General features: G+C 54.1%; 1 protein-coding gene across 3 annotated transcripts in view; it reads left to right on the top strand.

Moving 5' to 3' along the window:
• SIK3 (SIK family kinase 3) overlaps window positions 1-18,812 on the top strand; it is a 142,943-nt gene that overhangs the window by 120,024 nt on the left and 4,107 nt on the right. For 2 of the 3 annotated variants that reach the window (XM_023744305.1, XM_023744304.1), the window contains 9 exons: window positions 1,578-1,728; window positions 2,423-2,548; window positions 2,813-2,898; window positions 3,350-3,453; window positions 4,624-4,963; window positions 5,527-6,404; window positions 16,022-16,185; window positions 17,173-17,305; window positions 18,019-18,179. In XM_023744305.1, the coding sequence (XP_023600073.1) occupies window positions 1,578-1,728; window positions 2,423-2,548; window positions 2,813-2,898; window positions 3,350-3,453; window positions 4,624-4,963; window positions 5,527-6,404; window positions 16,022-16,185; window positions 17,173-17,305; window positions 18,019-18,167 (2,131 nt within the window). In that variant the 3' untranslated portion in view covers window positions 18,168-18,179. The remainder of the gene's footprint in view (window positions 1-1,577; window positions 1,729-2,422; window positions 2,549-2,812; window positions 2,899-3,349; window positions 3,454-4,623; window positions 4,964-5,526; window positions 6,405-16,021; window positions 16,186-17,172; window positions 17,306-18,018; window positions 18,180-18,812) is intronic. The other variant, XM_023744306.1, reaches the window with a different exon arrangement.

Genomic DNA, 18,812 nt, shown 5'->3' with positions numbered 1-18,812 from the left:
TGAACCAGTCCCGGTTTGGAAGTATAGTGGGAACGGAGCCTGAGGGAAGCGGTGTGGGTTTGAATGGGATTCCTGATCAAAACAGCGCCGTTGGTCCTATTCGTGCTTCCAAGTGAGCAGCACAGCCAGACTGCTTCCCTGGCACCTCTGCTGGGCTGACCTGCTGGTCGGTGTCCACAGCCTGCGCTTCTGGAAGAGCCAGGAGCCGCCTGGCCCTGGGAGGTGGCTTCGATGGAGAGAACGGGGATTGTGCAGATGGACTGAATTGAAGAACACAGCTTTCTGAGTGAATCAGAAATGTGTCCATTGTCACTAATATTGAAAGCGTAAGAGAAACATTTTAGGAGGACATAGTATTGGCTTGCTTTAACTCCAAACACCTGAAGTAGAAACAGAACTGGGAAGGATGGAGGGAATGCCCCTGAACACAGCCTTCAGGATTGCCGTTTCCAGAGTGTGTCTGCCCAAAGCCTTTGTCTCTGTGTTACTGAAACAAACATCCATGCGGCTCGTTTCATTAGCGCACTGCTGTGCAGGCTTCAGGCAGAGTCCGAAACAGAAGTCATCACTAGAAGGGGGTCAAGGGCGTTCACCTGCTGCCGGAACTCTTGACCTCTCTGCACAGTCACGGGACTCCTCCCCGTCCCTGTGGCACTGCATTTGAACTTGCTTGTTAACCTGCTTCCTTAGCCTGGGTTCTGCTTCAGTCCAGAATGAGTACCTGGGCAGGTGGTGCCTCATTTCACCCCGAGTTCACTGTGCTGCCATCCCTGCCCTGGACATGAACCCTAACCCTTCCGTGGCTGTTGGAATGCTGCTTGGGCAGTCTTTTATCTGCTTCCCCACAAACATCTCTTTCTGGTTCAGTAACAGGTACAGGTGTTAGCCTCTAGCCCTGGTGCTGTCTCAGGCATTCCTTATCAATAGCTGTTCTTCCTGTACGGTTCTGACTGTGCTCTGATGGGTCAGTGGATTTTGAAGGTAATCCACACGGGTGCTCTTTCCTTAGGAGGCGGGAGGTGCGGTTGCTCTGAGCAGTGCGTTTCACAGTAACTAGCCTTGTGTGCGCTGGCCAGGCATGTGCATCCTTCAGGGCCACATTCCTTAAAAATGTGCTGTTTCCATCTGGGGAGACGTCAAAGCTGCCCCCATTTTCTAGCACAGAACCTATGGTTTCCAGGCCTGACCGTGGACCACAAAGCTGACTGTAGTTTCCTTCCTTACTGCTCAGGGGCAGCTTTGCGTCACTCAGGTTTCTAAAGGCACTAGATAGAGATAGGATGCTAAACCAGAAGAGTTCCTCGCAGCTTGGCCTTCGGGATCACTCGCAGCTCTTCTCTCCTTCCTGGCGTAGTGATAAGAACTGGGTGTGTTTGATCCCAGGATAGGGCCTCCCCTCTGGCAGTGACGCCAGCCTATGGTAAGTGGGAACGGAAGACGGACCTGGACCCTGGGAAAGGGAACAGGCTGGGGCCCACATGGCAGCATCATCTTGGTGCTCGTCGTGGGAACACATCCCCAGGTGATTTGCTCAGAACCCAGGTCCTAGCCTTGACCTTCTCTTCCCCTGTATTCAGCTCTACCTACAAGGACTCCAACACCCTGCACCTCCCTACGGAGCGGTTCTCCCCTGTGCGCCGGTTCTCAGACGGGGCTGCCAGCATCCAGGCCTTTAAAGCCCACCTGGAAAAAATGGGCAACAACAGCAGCATCAAACAGTTGCAGCAGGTAATGGAGAGATGTGGACATCGCTGGAGAAGCATGGCAGCAGAGACCGCTTCTGCCCTCCTGTCAGCAGTACTGCCGCTGGCTAGGTCCAGAGCCATAGCCTCCTGCTCTTTGCTTGCTTGTTAGGTACAGCTTTCCCCAGCATCAGCCTCGCTTGCCCCATGAAGGGACTGTCTGCCCCTCCTGTCCTGTAGTTCACTGGAGAGGACTTTATTCTGGGCTTGGGTTTCAGTGGGAAGCACCAGGGAAAGTACTTGGAAGCAGCCCTGGCATTCCTCTTGGAATGGGCACTGGGTCTTGTGGGAGCTTGCTTGGCATGGCTGCCACCTGGCACAATCTCCAGTTGGTACAGAATGGTGCTCTCAGAGGAAGGAAGGCGTCCACAGGCCAGTTTCCTTTCTGCCTTCTCATGACCACACTTTGAGTGGCTTATTCTTTGTACACAGATTTCACACTGGACACTTCCACTTGTGCACAGCCCATCCTTGGTGTTTGCATTGGTTCATGCAGAGCAGGGTGTGAATATATACACATTGAGTACATAAATACCTATGGGATGGGGTGAGCGCTCAAGGGCACTGTTCTCGCCTGGCTCTTTCTGCTGTGAGATCTTTGGGCAGATGTGCACCTGCTCACGTCACTGCCTGGGGTGGGTCTGGCTACATCCCGCCCATATAAACTGCTTTCCCTTCAGGAGTGTGAGCAGCTGCGGAAGCTGTATGGGGGGCAGATTGATGAGAGAGCCCTGGAGAAGACCCAGCAGCAGCACATGCTGTACCAGCAGGAGCAGCACCACCAGATTCTCCAGCAGCAGATTCAAGTAGGTCTCCCTCCACTCTCCCAGCGGGTTTGGAGTGTGCTCTCAGGATGACTGGTTTGCCTGTGAATTTTGGAGGAGATCATGCAGGGCAGAATGGAGTTGAGTTCTGTTTATGGTTGGCATGTTTGGGTAAAGGTAATCAGACTTTTCCATGAGCCACAAAAGCCTAAGTCTCAGGGACAGGTAGTTCTCCATTTCCTTCCTGAGAATAGCTCACGTTACTCTTTGGGCTCACAGTCCTTCTCCACCTTCCCCGTGTTTTAGGATTCCATCTGCCCTCCGCAGCCCTCCCCGCCTCTTCAGGCCGCATGTGAAAGCCAGCCAGCCCTCCTCACCCACCAGCTGCAGAGGTAAGGCATCCATCGCTTTGCTTCATGCCTAAGCCATTGTCTCTCTAGCCTGACTCATAGGGGAGATTCTGACTGACTTTAGCTTCCATCTTGGAAGAAACTATTTGAAGAGCAGAGAAGCCAGTTTAAATCCCAGCAGCCTCCCTGGCATCCTGGCTTCCTGTGCCACTTCACTATCTCAGCCACATGAACAAAGTCATGTGACATCTAATACAGGAGCCAGACACAGGCCCGCAGGCTCTGCCTCTTTGTCGGGAAAGTCCAGTAACATAATTCGTGGGTAGGTTGTAAGGAGGCTGTGGTGGGCAGATCTTGTATGTTTTTCTAGCCTGGAGGCTTATCAGCACTAAAAACATAGTTTCTGCTGAGGTGGATCCTATGACTGAAGCTCACTTCAAGGTTCTGGTGGCACCTTGGGGATTTATTTACCTGGTTTTGTGTGTTTTTTAAGGTTAAGGATTCAGCCTTCAAGCCCACCCCCCAACCACCCCAACAACCACCTCTTCAGACAGCCCAGTAGCAGCCCTCCCCCGATGAGTGTGGGCCAGCCCCATGGTGAGTGCCGGCAGCCGGCCTGAGCCGGTGAGCCACGTGTAGCAAATGGATCCCAGTGTGAATGCCACGCGCTGTTGACTGGAATGGCAGAATAGCAGCATTTAAGGTGTGGGCTCTGGAGCCAGCCTGCCTTGGTTTGAATCCTTAGTGGTGACACCTGAGTCAAGTCACTTAATTTCAGCTTGCCTCGGCTTTCTCAAATGGAAAATAGGATTACTATTAGTATTTAATGAACAAACATATGCACTTGGAACAGCCTGGCACTACATAGCTCTCGGTAAGGATTAACTATTCGTATTTTTAATAAAACACCCTCCAACTCTACCAACTAAAAAGCTGCTGCCAGAGCCTTCCTTGTTGCCGGGCCTCTTGGTTTCTCCTCGTCCATGGGGACCCTCTCGTGGGTGTTTCGATGCAGGTGAACACGAGTGCACCCCAGCCAGAGGATCTTTGGAGATGAGCACTGTGAGGAGTTAATATTCCAAACTGGCGATCTCTTCAGTAGCGCCACACAGGCTGGGTCCCCTGAAGAGTCTGAACTCTGTTCTTCCTACTCAGAGCGGGGTTCCCTGACCAGCTGCATCAGCAGGAAAGGCAGAATCCTGGGCCCCATCCCAGAGCTGCTAGACCAGCATCTGCACTTTAGCAAGACCCCTGGGCCATTGGTGTGCACGTTAGAATTTGAGAAACACTGCTCTAAACAGAGCTACCCAAAGAACAATCCATGAACCAATTGTCTTTTTTTTTTAAATATGTTTTTATTGATTTCAGAGAGGAAGGTAGAGGAATTGAGAGAGAGCGAGAAATACAAACATCAATGACGAGAGAGAATCATCGATTGGCTGCCTCCTGTATACCCCACACTGGGGATCGAGCCTGCAACCCAGGCATGTGCCCTGACCAGGAATCAAACCCTGACCTCCTGGTTCATAAGTCAACGCTTAACCACTGAGCCACACTGGCCGGGTGATGGACCAAGTTTCAGGGCAACTTATTAAAAATACAGAGCCATGGGCCCCCTCCCTGACCTGCTGAATCAGGGGCCCAGGAGTCTGAACAGATGAACGCATGCACAGCGAAGTCTGAGGAGCAGAGCTGTGGGTGGCGTTAGGTCATCTGCAGCCAGCAGGCCACCTGGGCGTTTGGTCACTGAGGCTTCTCTCTCTCTAGGTGCTGCATCTCCCTCCCAGTTCCAGGGCTTACCCTCCCGCAGTGCAGTCTTCCCACAGCAGCCTGAGAACTGCTCTCCTCCTCCCAGCGTGGCGCTCACCTGCCTGGGCATGCAGCAGCCCACCCAGCCACAGCAGGTGACCATCCAAGTGCAGGAGCCTGGCAGTGTGCTCAGCAACATGCCGGGGGCAGCTGCAGGCTCCGTGGGGCGGGGCACCTCCATCAGCCCCAGTGCCAGTCAAATCCAGATGCAGCACCGTGCCAACCTGCTGGCCACCTTCAGCTACGGGCATCGGCCCTTGTCCAAGCAGCTGAGTGCTGACAGCGCAGAAGCCCACAGGTAAGGCTACCTAGGTCACCCAGTGAGCCATCCAGGTGACCCAGGAGCGGGGAGGGAGCAGGGAGGAATCTGGTGGTCGTGCTCCTTCCACTCCCTCTAAATCAGGGCGGTGGTTTTGGGGTGAACTTGAAACCTATTTATTGACCAAATAGGGGCTCAAAATGCTAATGAGACAGTGGAGGAAAATGACAAAGCTATCTTACTGTTATCTGCCAGGAAAAAAATGGCCTATTAGATAAAAGTGCCCCTTTCCCTTGTCTGTTCCCTGAGGGTTCCTTTCCCTCTCCCTCTCTCATATTCTGAAAGATTGGCGCTTCTTAGGAGCTCCGGTGATGTAAGATAGTTGCTCCCTTCAGCCTAGAGCTGGGCTGTCACACACACACTGCCCCAAGTCCGGGCGCCACTGGGTGAGTGATGCAGGGTGGTGCTGCACCCCCTTCCCTGTCACTCCGCAGTTCCCTGTCCGTGCACTCACTCCTGACAGGCGCCGTTTTCCGTTCTCTGGGGAGTAGAGTGCTCTTGTTACGTGGGTGCCTGGTACTCACTTGCTTTTGTGTCTGCAGCTTGAACGTGAATCGGTTCTCCCCTGCTAACTACGACCAGGCGCATTTACACCCTCATCTGTTTTCGGACCAGTCCCGGGGTTCCCCCAGCAGCTACAGCCCTTCAGCAGGAGTGGGGTTCCCTCCAGCCCACGCCCTGAAAGTCCCTCCACTTGACCAATTCCCCACCTTCCCTCCCAGTGCACATCAGCAGCCACCTCCCTATCCCACGTCAGCACTACAGCAGGCCCTGCTGTCCCCCACGCCGCCAGACTACACGAGACACCAGCAGGTACCCCACATCCTCCAAGGACTGCTCTCCCCCCGGCATTCGCTCGCAGGCCACTCGGACATTCGGCTGCCCCCAGCAGAGTTTGCACAGCTCATTAAGAGGCAGCAGCAGCAGCGACAGCAGCAGCAGCAGGAGTATCAAGAACTGTTTAGGCATATGAACCAGGGGGATGCTGGGAGTCTGGCTCCCAATCTTGCAGGACAGAGTATGACAGAGCACCAGGCTTTACCGTATCAAAATGCTGACTCGTATCACCACTGCCACACCAGCCCCCAGCATCTTCTGCAGATCAGAGCTCAAGAATGTATCTCCCAGGTTTCCTCAAACAGCCCTCCCCAGGGCTACGCTCAGCAGCCAGCACTCCCGCATCCCGAGAGCATGGAGGAGGAGTGCTCCTGCGTGGCAACCAAGGACGTCTTTCCAGACAGGCAGAGTTCAAGTGCATTGACCAAAGGTTGCCACGACAGCTCTCTCCTCTTGAGTACTGGTGGACCTGGGGACCCTGAGTCTTTACTAGGAACTGTGAGCCACGCACAGGAATTGGGGATACATCCATACCGACATCAGCCAACTGCTGCATTCAGTAGAAATAAGGTGACCAGCCGAGGTAAGAGTCCCTTCAAAGTAAAAGTTCTGGGCTAATCTGCCCCAATTCAATTAACTTAGTAATGTTATCTTTTTTCAGCTAGTACTCTGTTCCTAAGAGAAAAAGAATTCCTGAGAATACCTTCAGGACCTTTTGAGGGAGAAGCATGTAGGAAGTGGGTATTGGTGGGTAAGGAGTCATTTTCAAAATAAGACAGTGGTAGTATAGTCAGTGAGATATATTGTCTATTTTCCATATTCATACCATGTTTTTTAGCTTTTAGAATTTCTTGACTTCCTTCCAACTAGCCAACTTTAACTTCTGCAATAGAAAAAGTCAGCCAGTGGTAAGAAATAGGATTCAGTATAAATAGCATTGGACCAGGAGTCAAAGCACCTCGGTTCTGGACTTGCCTCTGCCACGAAACCATGACCTTGTCCCTTACACCCTCACGTGGTTATTCTCCTTCCCTGTGAGAAAGCGGCAGGAGGAGCGGTATTTGGGAAGTATTAAAACATGCATATATGTGCGTGTGCGTGTGCGTGTGCGTGTGCGTGGGGGGGGGGAGGCATTATTACTCTGATCATTTCATTAATAAATGCAGACTTTTACAGCATCTTAAGGGGCCATGTCATCTCATTTTGTCTCATTGTATAATGAATGCGTGCATTCATTTTTATTCTGAGGAAGATTAATATTACCATCAATAGGTTATGCTCAGAAAATGTTATTCCATTAGCATCGTAATATCCTAAACAAAATCTGGACCAATATCCATTCTATCATCACAGATCATGAAAAATGAGTTTGCCCATAAAATATACAATTCTGAAACCAAGCATTTCCTATATCCTTCCCTTCTTGGAGCTGCCTGCATCTCCAGTTCTGTCTTCTAAAGTCAGCACACAAAACTCGGCTCATAGGAGCATTAGGTCCCATGGCACATGGCAGGGGGAAGACCTGGCTCTACATTGTGTGTGGAAAGGCTTGGTGCCTCAGGTTGGCTCATAGGCACCAATAGGGAGGGACACATGGTTGCGTAAAACACCAGGTAAATCCGGGGCCTCTGAACAGTCTGATGCCATCCCGCCGAGAGGCGCCCCGGCCGGGCGGCTGCTGTGTGGAGGTGGTGCGGGGTTTCAGGCCAGGCCAGGCCGTATGTGGAATGGCTGACACACCTGGGGGTGTTCAGTATTGGGTGAAATAAGCTAAGGAGAGTGATCATACTCTCAGGCGGAAGAAGGGATTTGACTTTTGTGGGTTCATATTATGGGGCAGAACCAAGATTGAAAGAGAAGTCGCCGCAAATGTTAACTCCCTGGAAGACTGTGTAAGAACGTTCTCGCCTCAGCAGCCCGGAGCTTCCTGTCCCTGGGAGTGTTCAGGCAGGGAGGTGGTATGAGGGTGCTGCGGAAAAGCTTCCTGTGTGAGTGTAAACAAGCTTTTCTATAGGGTTTTCCGTGTGCCAGGCACCAGCAGCTACTCACATATAAATGAATTTAATCCTCCCAACAACCCTATCTTACCTAATAATAGACAAACATGCAAATTGACCACACCTTCGCTACGCCTTAAGCCACGCCCACCAGCCAATCAGAGCGACTATATGCAAATTAACCCAACCAAGATGGCGGCCAGCAGCCACAGAGCTGGAGCAAGCAGGAGGCTTGGTTGCCCCAATGATGGAGGAAGCCAAGCTTCCCGGCCGGCTCTGAGCTCCACTCAGCAACAAAGTTTCAATTATAGAAGGTAAATAAACCCCAGATACCTGCTTTCAGCCAGTCATGGCCACAGAGCTGGAGCGAGCAGTAGTGGGTTGCCCCTGGCAATGGAGGAAGCCAAGCTTCCCGGTCGGCTGCTGCCTCCTCTCAGGGCAACAAAGTTTCAATTATAGAAGGTAAATAAACCCCAGATACCTGCTTCCAGTTGCCATGGCCACGGAGCTGGAGCGAATAAAAAAAAAAAAGGAAAGGTTGGGAGCTTCGGTCGCCAGGGGGCTTGGTCAGTCTGAAAACAGCCATCAGCCCCTCACCCAGTCTGGCCAGGCACCCCAGCAGGGACCCCTACCCTGAAGGGGCTGTGGCCAGCCTGAAAACAACCATCAGCCCCTCACCCAGGCTGGCCAGACACCCCAGCGGGACCCCCACCCTGATCCGGGACACCCTTCAGGGCAAACCAGTCGGCCCCCACCCATGCACCAGGCCTCTATTCTATATAATAAAAGGGTAATATGCAAACTGACCCTAACAGCAGAACAACTGGGAATGACTGGTCACTATGACACACACTGACCACCAGGGGGCAGATCCTCAATGCAGGAGCTTCCCCCTGGTGGTGAGTGTGCTCCCACAGGGGGAGCTCTGCTCAGCCACAAGCCAGGCTGATGGCTGCCAGCACAGCGGTGGTGGTGGGAGCCTCTCCTGCCTCCTCAGCAGCACTAAAGATGTCTGACTGCAGCTTAGGTCTGCTCCCTGTTGGCAAGTGGACATCCCCCGAGGGCTACCGGGCTGCCAGAGGGATGTCTGACTGCCAGCTTGGGCCCGATCCCCCAGGGAGTGGGCCTAAGCCAGCAGGTGGACATCCTCTGAGGGGTCCCAGACTGCAAGAGGGCAGAGGCCAGGCTGAGGGGCCCCCCTGAGTGCACAAATTTTTGTGCTCCGGGCCTCTAGTATGATAATAACTCTCATCATCCCCATTGTATCAATGAGACAACTGAGGCACGGATTAAGTACTTTGCCCCCAAGGTCAACAACTAGTAGGTGGCATCTGAACCAGGCACCATCAGCTCACGGTAGTAGGTGCCTCCTGGCAGGGCCCGGGGAAGAGCAACGCTGGAGCTAACATGTGCACGCCCACTCCCCCACCCTAGATTGCCACGTATTAAACACCTTTTGAGATTTTTTTGTTCAAAAATTCCCTCTAATTTTCTTCATTTTCCCTCCGGTCTGACTCCTCCGTACAGAAAGGCTGGAGGGCTTGGGTTCACCTGTGCCCCATGACAGTCAGAGGAACCCCTTTCTTGGGCTTGCCTGTGTTGGTACCAGGTGCAGGTGTGGGAGTACGGGGCGGGGCAGAGTAGTTCCCAGCCAGAGGAACTAGTGCTCAGCCGGTAGTAAGGAAGCAGCATTTGAATTGGGTGTGATGGGTGAAGATGGCTTTGCCATGGGTTTTGGGGAGAAGCATGAGGAAAGACCAGTGGGTGAGAGTGGTGCGGGGTGTCTTGAAGTGCAGTGCACATGAGGGAACTGGCAAAACTAAGGCAGAAGCTTCCTAAAATCCAGAGCAGGGTCCAGACCCAGCCACAGTGTGCCAGGAGGGAGTGGCGTCGTGCTCGGTTCTCCTGCCAGTTTAAATCCGCTGCCATCAGTCACCCCTCCTTCCGAATCTCAGGCCTGAGATCCAGGCTTGTAATTCTTGCGACGGATCTCTCCACCTTCTTTCCCTGCTGAGTCACTCTCATTACCTCTCCTGCCGCCTCCTCCCTACCTTCTCACATCTACCCCCATCTCCACCAATATCCCCCACAAACGCCTCTCCTGTTTCTGGGAGAGAGGAGAGACCAGCGGTGAGCGCATTCCGGCAGGTTTCAGCTCAGCACGCCCCTGTCCTCGGTGCCTCATGGGCAGCTTTGCAGGAATCTCCCTCCCCACCCCCCCCCACCCCACCCCGCCGCCCCAAGCCCTCTTTTGCTCAAATCTTTTCCTGATCTTTGGAGAGAGCTTTTCTAGAAGCTGCAGCCTTAGCTCCTGCCCGTGATTATAGGGGTTTTCTTCCTTCTTTCTACCCACTTACTTTTTAATGCTTAACAGACTATGACTTTTTCTGCTTAAATTAAAACAACGCCTTTTCTGAAATCTGCTCCTGGTTTGTGACTTTTGGATCCATATATACAATGATCTCTAACGAATAAAGCCACAGGTCATTGCTGTGTGTATTGGAATTCAGCATAGCAAGGAATGCACTAGAGAAGCTCATGGTCCAAGGAAGCCTGGTCTGCTTCGGAGTTAACACCCCTCGGGAGATGCCTGTCGTGTGTTTAAAAACACCCGCTGATCCTGGAAGTCCCCATTGTTCTTGCTGTGAACAGCACGAGCTCACTCTGAGGACAGACCTCTCCTCCCAGCCTTCACCTGTGTAGTTAGGGATGCTCAGCTAAACATCCCCAGAGAAGGAGCCTGGGATTGTGTTTGTAGCTGCTCTGCTCCGGGCTTCCACCTCAGCTGCTCATTTCTCTTCACAACCACCTGGGATGCCTGCTCTGGTTTCTTTGGCAACAGGACTGCTGAGGCTCCACAATCTCCCTGCTTCAGCCTGACATGATTCCTTCCATCCTTTTAAAAACGTGAGAGCTGTTTCACATCACCAAGAACTGGCAGACACTCTGCTGTCACTTCTGTCAGGAAAGGGTGCTGACCTCCCCTCCACCACCTGCAGGCCAGGAGGGAAGCTCACACTTGACCTGTTCACGCTTTGCACAGGGGAGATGCTTGCTGTTTCCTTTACTGATACCTCAACCTCTGCATAGTTACACGCTCGTCCCCAAGCACCTCATCTGTTGTTCCCATGCAGAGAAATGCAGCAAGACTGGAATGACTGGGCTGCGTGGGATGCAGGGGTGCAAAGCTGAAGAGCCTGCCCTCTGGGAGCTTAAACCTGGCGGGGGTGGGGGTGGGGGAGGGTAGACAGCTCCTAAACAGCTTCAACATGAAGTGCCACCAAGCGAGCTGTCAGAGGTGCAGTCGGTCCTGTGCCACGTGACAGCGTTTCGGTCAGCGGCGGACTAGTTACCTGATGGTGGTCCCAGTAGATTATAGTGGAGCCAAGAAGGCCCTATTGCCCAGTCAGGTTATCGCTGTCATATGTCCTAGCACAGTGCATTGCAAATTCAGCAAGTAACGTGGGCAGGTTGCAGCCTCGGAGCAGCAGGCTGAACCAGACAGTCCAGGTGCAGAGGAGGCTGTACGATCTAGGTTGCTGTAAGTGCACTCGATGTTCCCACGACAAAAATCACCTACCGACAGGCTTCTCAGAACGTATTCCTGTTGTTAAGCAAAGCATGACTGGGATTATCATAAAGCAGATCGAGGGTGATCTTTCTAAAATAAGTCTGAAGTGTAGGTGAACAGGGATCCCTGGGTAGTTGAGGAGAATTAAATGCCCTCCTATCAGTGTCTGTGGGCACCTGTTTCCTTCGTGTCTGCTTGCTGCCAGTCAGTGTGAAGCTAGGCGCTGCGGGGCACCGAGCAGGCAGCGAGCGGAAGGCTGGTTTGAATGCCCCATGCTGCCCATAGTCTCCCTAACTGCCATCTAGAAATAGAATGTAGGCTTATCTTCTATACTTGATTTTTTTCTTTCCTTTGCAAATAAATAAACAATACAGCAGTGCACACAGTGCGCTTACCAACTTGAACTTGCAGAGAAAACCACTTCCCCTTCTGCCCGGCCAGCCGTGCAGTGTCGGGGCCCGGCCCCTTGGGGGAAAGGGCACGTTCTAAATGCACCTCAGAACCTTTAAGAGCATGCACGCATGCATCCCTCCCCTTTCCTGCAACAGTGAGTGACTCAGGACAAGTCAATATTGAAGGGTCAGAAGCCTTGTGCAAGCCGCGGGAGCCCCCAGCGGGGCGTGTGCACTGTGTTCCTGTGTGCTTTCTCCTTGCGTAACCAGGTGCGCGTGCCTCCCTGTACTCGCAGCTTCACTGGGTCAGCACCCGAGAATGCTGCTCCCAGACGTCCTCTTGCCCCAGTATCTGTAGAGCCTTTGGTGAGCTTGACAGCTCCTCTCGGTGCTGAGTTGGCATAAAGGATGCCAACGCTTTGAGCCTGAATCTCGTGCCTCTTGGTCAGTGGGTCACTCTGTGTGCGCCTTGACCCACCCACAGCTGCTTAGTAGGTCTCCTCCTAGACCAGCGGTTCTCAACCTGTGGGTCACGACCCCTTTGGGAGTCGAACGACCCTTTCACAGGGGTCACCTAAATACATCCTGCATATCAGATATTTACATTACGATTCATAACAGTAGCAACATTACAGTTATGAAGTAGCAACGAAAATAATTTTATGGTTGGGGGTCACCACAACATGAGGAACTGTGTTAAAGGGTCGCGGCATTAGAAAGGTTGAGAACCACTGCCCTAGCCTAATCTTCTCTCCTTCTTGCCTCCCCGCCTCCCATTCTACACCCTCTATAAGCAGCCCTGCCAGGCAGTAGATGCTAGGCCTTCCGGACCTTCGACCCATGGGTTAGATTGAAATTTGAGTGGACAACACCCTGGTTTGTTACCCAACTCCGGTGTCATCTAGTTTTTAACTTCTATTTGTCTCTGCTAAACCAGAAGCCCCTTCTCTGGAAATTAAAGCTTCAGTAACTCATTTGTTCACTTCTACATGGGGAAATTGTCTCCGTAATTGTAGAAGTAGGTTTCTGTGATAAATCAGTTTCTTTGTTTTTGTCAACTGGCGCAATAAGCCCTTTCCCCTCCGAACTAAGGTCCCTGAAATGAGTGTGAGTAACGCGGTCTTCACAGCTCTGCACTTACATGCCTGGGGAGCTGAGGCCCACACCTCAGGACCCAGTGAAGGCAGGGCTCCAGCCGCGGCTTCCTACCCCAGAGCTTGTGCTCATGAGCTCTGGGCTGGGGAGTCCAGAGGGCTTGTCGCCTGCTTCGTCAAGCACTAGCTCTGTCTCGGTGGCATTCGGGTATGTTGGCACCGGACCTGAAGGCTAGGAAGACAGCAGATGAGGAGGTAAGGGTCCATGCGATCTTCCAAAGGCAGGGCCAAAGGAGGGTGCATGCTTGGGTTTGTAGGAACCTCATTTTCAGGAATAAAAATAAATTCAAAAGAAGGGAGGGGGGAGAGGGGAGACTTAGCACACACATCAGACAGACAAACACTGAGGCCTCTGGAAGCGGGCGGAGTGGGGGGGAGGGGCGGAGCTGAGTATCAAGAAGCAGGGCTTACACATCTCGTGTGTGACAAGGACCCTTCAGAGATCTTTAAGGGAGAGCTCTGTGTTTGTCTGTGTGGGGACAGAGGTGCCACAGATGAGATTTGCATTCAATTCTATGAAAAAGAACCCCGAGGGACTGAATGGGTGGTGCTAGCGACCAAAGACGAGAGTGCAGGCATCAGAAAATATTCTGATCTCTGGCCGGTGTGCTCAGTTGTTAGGGAGTTGGGCCGAGAACCAAAGGGTCGTGGCTTCAATTCCTGGTCAAGGGCATGTACCTGGGTTGTAGGTTCGATCCCCGGCCCTAATAGGGGTGCATGCAGGAGGCAACTGATGGATGTGTCGCACATCAATGTTTCTCTCCCCCACCCCTCTCTCTCTCTCCCTGTCTTCCTACTTCCCCCACACACACACTCTCTCTAAAAACCAATGAAACAAATGAGGATTAACAAAAAAAAGAAAATACCTTGAGAAGGTAAGAAGCAGCTGTCTGTGTAGCCTCTTGGCAGGGCAGACCAGAGAGCCAGTTCCTCGCTCCACAAGCCATCGCTGCGCCACTTCCTGCCACTTCCTGGGGCCAGCACGTGAGCTGTGCCCCTGAGGAACTGGGCGGTGGGAGGATGGGGAGCGCGTCCTGGTGTAGGCTCTCTATCTTCCCCCCTCTGCTGGCTTTTAGCATTCAGTAGTGAAAGAGCTGACGTCTGGCTATTCCTCTGACCTCTTTGCTCACAGAACTTTCAGGAGGTTTCTCACTTGTTTTCACCTTTGGTAATTGAGAAGCTCGCCCTCCTTGTTTGTGTCCAGAATCTCTTGCGTTAGCATCCACGTGCATGCCAGTTAGTTCCCCTCCCTCCCCATTCTGCCTGAGCCCCTAAGCCCAGGCCTGACCTTGATCGCTATAGGAGACCATTCCAGTAGAGACCTGGCCCTTCACCCAGCACTTAACAGGACGCTTCACTTTCATTATTTGAGTAGTTATTGGAATGGTACAGACAGCATTAGGGCTGTTTCCTATGTAAAACTTTTTAAAACCTAGTCTTGCCAGGGTACAGTTCATCAGGAGCTACGTGCCAAAGAGCTTTAACCCAAAGAAAACAACCAAGCGAACAAAACCTGCTCAAGCGCCGGACCCTTAAGGATGGAGCCAAAAGTGCCACCAGGAGGGTCTGTCACCTTCCCTGGAGTTTGTCTGTGTTTGTCTGTGTGGGGACAGAGGTGACGGATGAGAGCTTCCCTGGTCACGAAGGAATATGCCTCCTCTTCCTTTCCAAATCCCAGTTCACCGGGATTATGACCCTGACAGGACCGTAACCCGGGTTAAGAGAGCATTTATTAACGCCAGCCAAGGAGGAAATTACTAAATACCTACTGGGTGAGAACAGGTCTGGGCCAGGAGGCTCCCAGGCAGGCATAAGATACAGTTCTTGTCCTCAGAGAACTCACGGTCCTAGTGACTGATGGAGACAAGTCACAGCTGAACCTGGTGCCAGGACTTAGGTTAGAGTACTCAGAGTTTAGTAGAGTCTTCTGACACTTGAAGGAAGAAAGGACCAACTTCTGTTTGAAGGGGGAGATTTCACAGAGATGCTAACATCTGAGACAGATGAGATGGGAGGGCGAGTTGACCTGGATGGCAGGGAGGGAAGTGGAAGAACCCAGCATTCCAGGGGGAGGAGCAGCGGGAGCAAACGCGTGGAGCTGTGAACGGTGGGAAGTGTTAGGTGGTCCCGTGTGACTAGACTTAGAGTGACAGGGAGGGTAGTGTGCTCACTGGAAGATGGGCTGGAAGGCGTGAAAATGAGGTGTTCCGGCTGCCCTTGAGAAAGTCGTCTATATAGGCTCGTGGCAGAGGGTGGCTAAGAGGCTGTGGTAGAAACACAGGCAAGAGGGCTTCGAAGGAAGCAGTGTGATTGGAAAGAAAGGGGCTGCCCTGGCCGACGCTGCAGAGGTAGGTCCTTTACCCTTACGCCGCCGTGGAACCAGGAGTGAGGAAGCATGGAGCTCACACCCCGGTCAGGAGAACGGGCACAGAACACAGGTCTCTGAAAGGGGAGCTGGTTGTGGGGATGAGACACTGAAGGGTGCGGTGTTTGCTGGATGTCCAGTAAGTAGTTGGAGCTGTGGCTCTGGCGCCTGCAGGGGCACCAGTGGTTCTTAGCACAGAGGCAGTGCTGGTGAAGCCGTGAAAACAGATGGTATTGCAGAGTACGTGTGGGTCATGGGTAGGAGTGGAAAGAATAGAGGAGCGATCGAAGGGTTGGGAGCAGCAGTTTGAGAGGCAGAGGAGAGGACGGGGTGTGCACTGAGCGGGAGTCAGCGAAGTGAAGGGGAGATGGCGCCCACAGAATGGCCCTGCTCCCCATAGAGGGTCCGAGGCTCCAGGAATGCTCTCATGTGCGTGTAGGTTTGAGAGCAGCACTGTCAACAGAAATGAAGACAAAGTCAAGGTTCGGTGTGACCAAACGCCAGCATGTGGGGTTGTCTCCTCCGTAAGGAGGCCCGTGCTGGCCGCGGGACTCGGGTGGGAGGGCTGGTCCGGCTCCTTCCCGCGCCAGGCCCAGCGGCCAGGGGAGCAGTCAGCGCACATGCGGGCCTCCCGCTGCCTGGTCCCTGCAGGACGTTTTGACAGGCGTCCCAGTGCTGGAGGGACGAGAGGTCTGCTGACCTGTTGGCTCTGTCTCCTCAGAGTCTGTCAGAGGGAGCTGCGTGGAGGGAAGCTCTCCAGGACCAGCCATGGAGCTGCCAGATCATAATGAGCTTGGGTTCCCGGCACGCCCCCCGGGTGGCGAGCACCACAGGCCCCGGACGCTGCAGAGACACCACACGATCCAGAACAGCGACGATGCCTATGTATGTTGGTCCCCAACTGCTGCCAACTTGAAAGCAGAACTTAGTCCTATGGGTGCACCCCCACTCCCGCTTCGCTTCCTCCCAGAGGCCACCTCTGCACCAGGGAAGCTGGTCTCTGAATCGCCCCAACAGCCAGGCCTTAATCCAGCAGAATCTGCATTCCAACTTCCTGCTGAGGAACCAGTAGCTGCCCTCTGTTCCCTGGTCTTGGTTATTAAACTTCTCCCCACACAGTCTAACCCAGGGATGGGCAAACTTTTTGACTCGAGGGCCACAATGGGTTCTTAAACTGGACCGGAGGGCCGGAACAAAAGCATGGATGGAGTGTTTGTGTGAACTAATATAAATTCAAAGTAAACATCATTACATAAAAGGGTACGGTCTTTTTTTTTTTTTTAGTTTTATTCATTTCAAACGGGCCGGATCCGGCCCGCGGGCCGTAGTTTGCCCATGGCTGGTCTGAACTCAAGCCCAGCAGATGAGCTCCAAGGCTCCTGGCTGGCTTGCTGGCAGCCACGAACTCGCTCCTCCCGGCACCCTTGGCTCAGCGAGGCTGGGCTCTCCCAGGCAGTGCATGGCAGCATGTAGTGCAGGAGCAACTTCCCTGCAGCCAGGCCTGGTCAGATGTGATTAAAATGAAGTTACACCGTAGTTCCTCTGTCACTGCAGTCACCTCGGGTGCTTGGTAGCCCTGTGGCTGGTGTGGGTGTTGGACAGCGTAGCGGGACATCTGCCTCCGTGCTGTTGGACAGCACTGTCCTGAGTCAGACTCGGTGGTGGTGGTGATGGTGATAGGTCGAAACCTGGTTTGGGAAGCCATGTAGTGTGGGGGTCCTGCCCTCCCACAACCCCCTCCCCAGGGTTGCTGCTGCAGCCTCCCCGCCATGGCGCTCAGAGGGCGGGGTCTGGGGTGCTGCTGGTGGGAGGGGGGGCTCTCTGAGGCCACTGTGTGTGGCGTCCTTACTCCTTTTGCTGTCGCTCCTGCAGGTGCAGCTGGACGACTTGCCCGGGATGAGCCTCGTGGCTGGGAAAGCGCTGAGTTCTGCCCGCATGTCCGATGCCGTCCTCAGCCAGGCCTCGCTCACGGGGAGCCAGCAGCTCCCGGGCCGGGAGGATGAGGGTAAGGAGCCTGGCACGGGTGGTGCCGTCTGCCCAGTGACTGCTCCCCTCTTCTGCACGGAGTTCTGGGACCCAGAGGGTTCTGGGCACGACGCCCTTCCCACGCCCCACGCCCCACGCCCCACGCCCACTCCCAAGCGCGAGTGGATAGAGGAGCGCGTCTCCTGGCTGCGTGCAGGTGCCACAGCCCCTTTCCGATGCTGTCAGGACGCTCCTCCCACAGCTGCTTCTCTGGTTCTGGTAGCAGTGCTGTGTGTGGATGGAACGTGCCTGCCTTTCCTTGGAAGCAGCCAGGGGGCATCATAGCAGGTGAGAGGCCTGGAGTGGACGGGCCTGCGGTCAATCCTGACTCGCCTTCACGGGCTGCCCTGCCCGCTGCGTCCCGAGGCAGAGACACTGTGCGGTGGGCCCTCTGCCCTCGGAGCGCCCAGTGACCAGTGTCTGCGGCACCAGGGTCTCGCCTGACGGAGAAGGCTCTCGCGGAAGGAGCAGTGCTCTGCCTCCCCCCACATGGAGCCCACAGGGCTCCGCGGGGACAGGCCAGGCCAGGACAGGAGGCTGCAGACGCTGAGCGCACCGCGGGCTGCTGGGAGCTGGGGTTCAGGCTGCGAGTCAGGTCGCAGTGCTCAGACCTCTCTTCCTCCTCCTCTCCCTCCCTCCTGCCCCCCACCCCCCAGTGCCCTGCAAATCTCACATGTTCTTTCTGGTCCTCAGAATGTGGGGAGAGGTTAGGCCATGAGCACCTGGACCTGACTGACGGCCAGCATTTGAGCTCTTGCTACCCATCCACGTGTATAACAGACATCCTGCTCAGCTACAAGCACCCCGAGGTCTCCTTCAGCATGGAGCAGGCCGGCGTGTAACGGGAACCCACGGTGCGTATGGCCCGGCCCCATCTGGTCAGGAGACGCTTGCACAAGCTCCACACGCCTGCTCCCTCCTGGCCTTCCAGCGCCCTGCTCTCCCTTGGGCGCTGTGCTAGTCCTTCTGCGGTGCGAGTAGGTGCAGACAGGGGCGATGCGGCCAGGGCTCCCTGTGTAATGAGGGGAGAGACACATGTGTTGTAATTGTAGGAGCTGTCGCAGCTCCACAGAGACCAGGAGCAAGCGAGCTTTGAAGGACGGGCGCACCTAGGGCCAGAGTAATAAGGAGGTGGTCCTTGAACTCAGTCCTGGAAGGTGAAGCCCAGCAAGAAAACACATCCAGCCACGGGTTTAAGGCTGCGCTGCAATGGCAGAATATTCTGGACAGGGAAGTCGGTGGTCAGAGACCCCTGGTGAAGGGTGAACTGGCCGGGCTGGTCATGCCTCACCGAGCACGGCAGGCAGTGTGGGCTCTTTGGAAACTGATAGAAAAGACTTGATGGCCGTTTGGCCGTCTGGCAAATCCCCATTAGAGCCTCGATATGGCAGACCCCTGAGAACCCAAGCTAAAGGGAACCAGTCCCTGTTTTACTGGCCTCGGCCATATAACCAGTGTCGTGGCTGGGCACACCGTGGTTCTGACTA

The sequence above is a fragment of the Myotis lucifugus genome, unplaced genomic scaffold, assembly GCF_000147115.1.
Source record: "Myotis lucifugus unplaced genomic scaffold, Myoluc2.0 scaffold_448, whole genome shotgun sequence".
NCBI lineage: Eukaryota > Metazoa > Chordata > Mammalia > Chiroptera > Vespertilionidae > Myotis > Myotis lucifugus.
The sequence above is the reverse complement of the archived record's forward strand: the minus strand, read 5'-3'. Positions and strand labels throughout refer to the sequence as shown.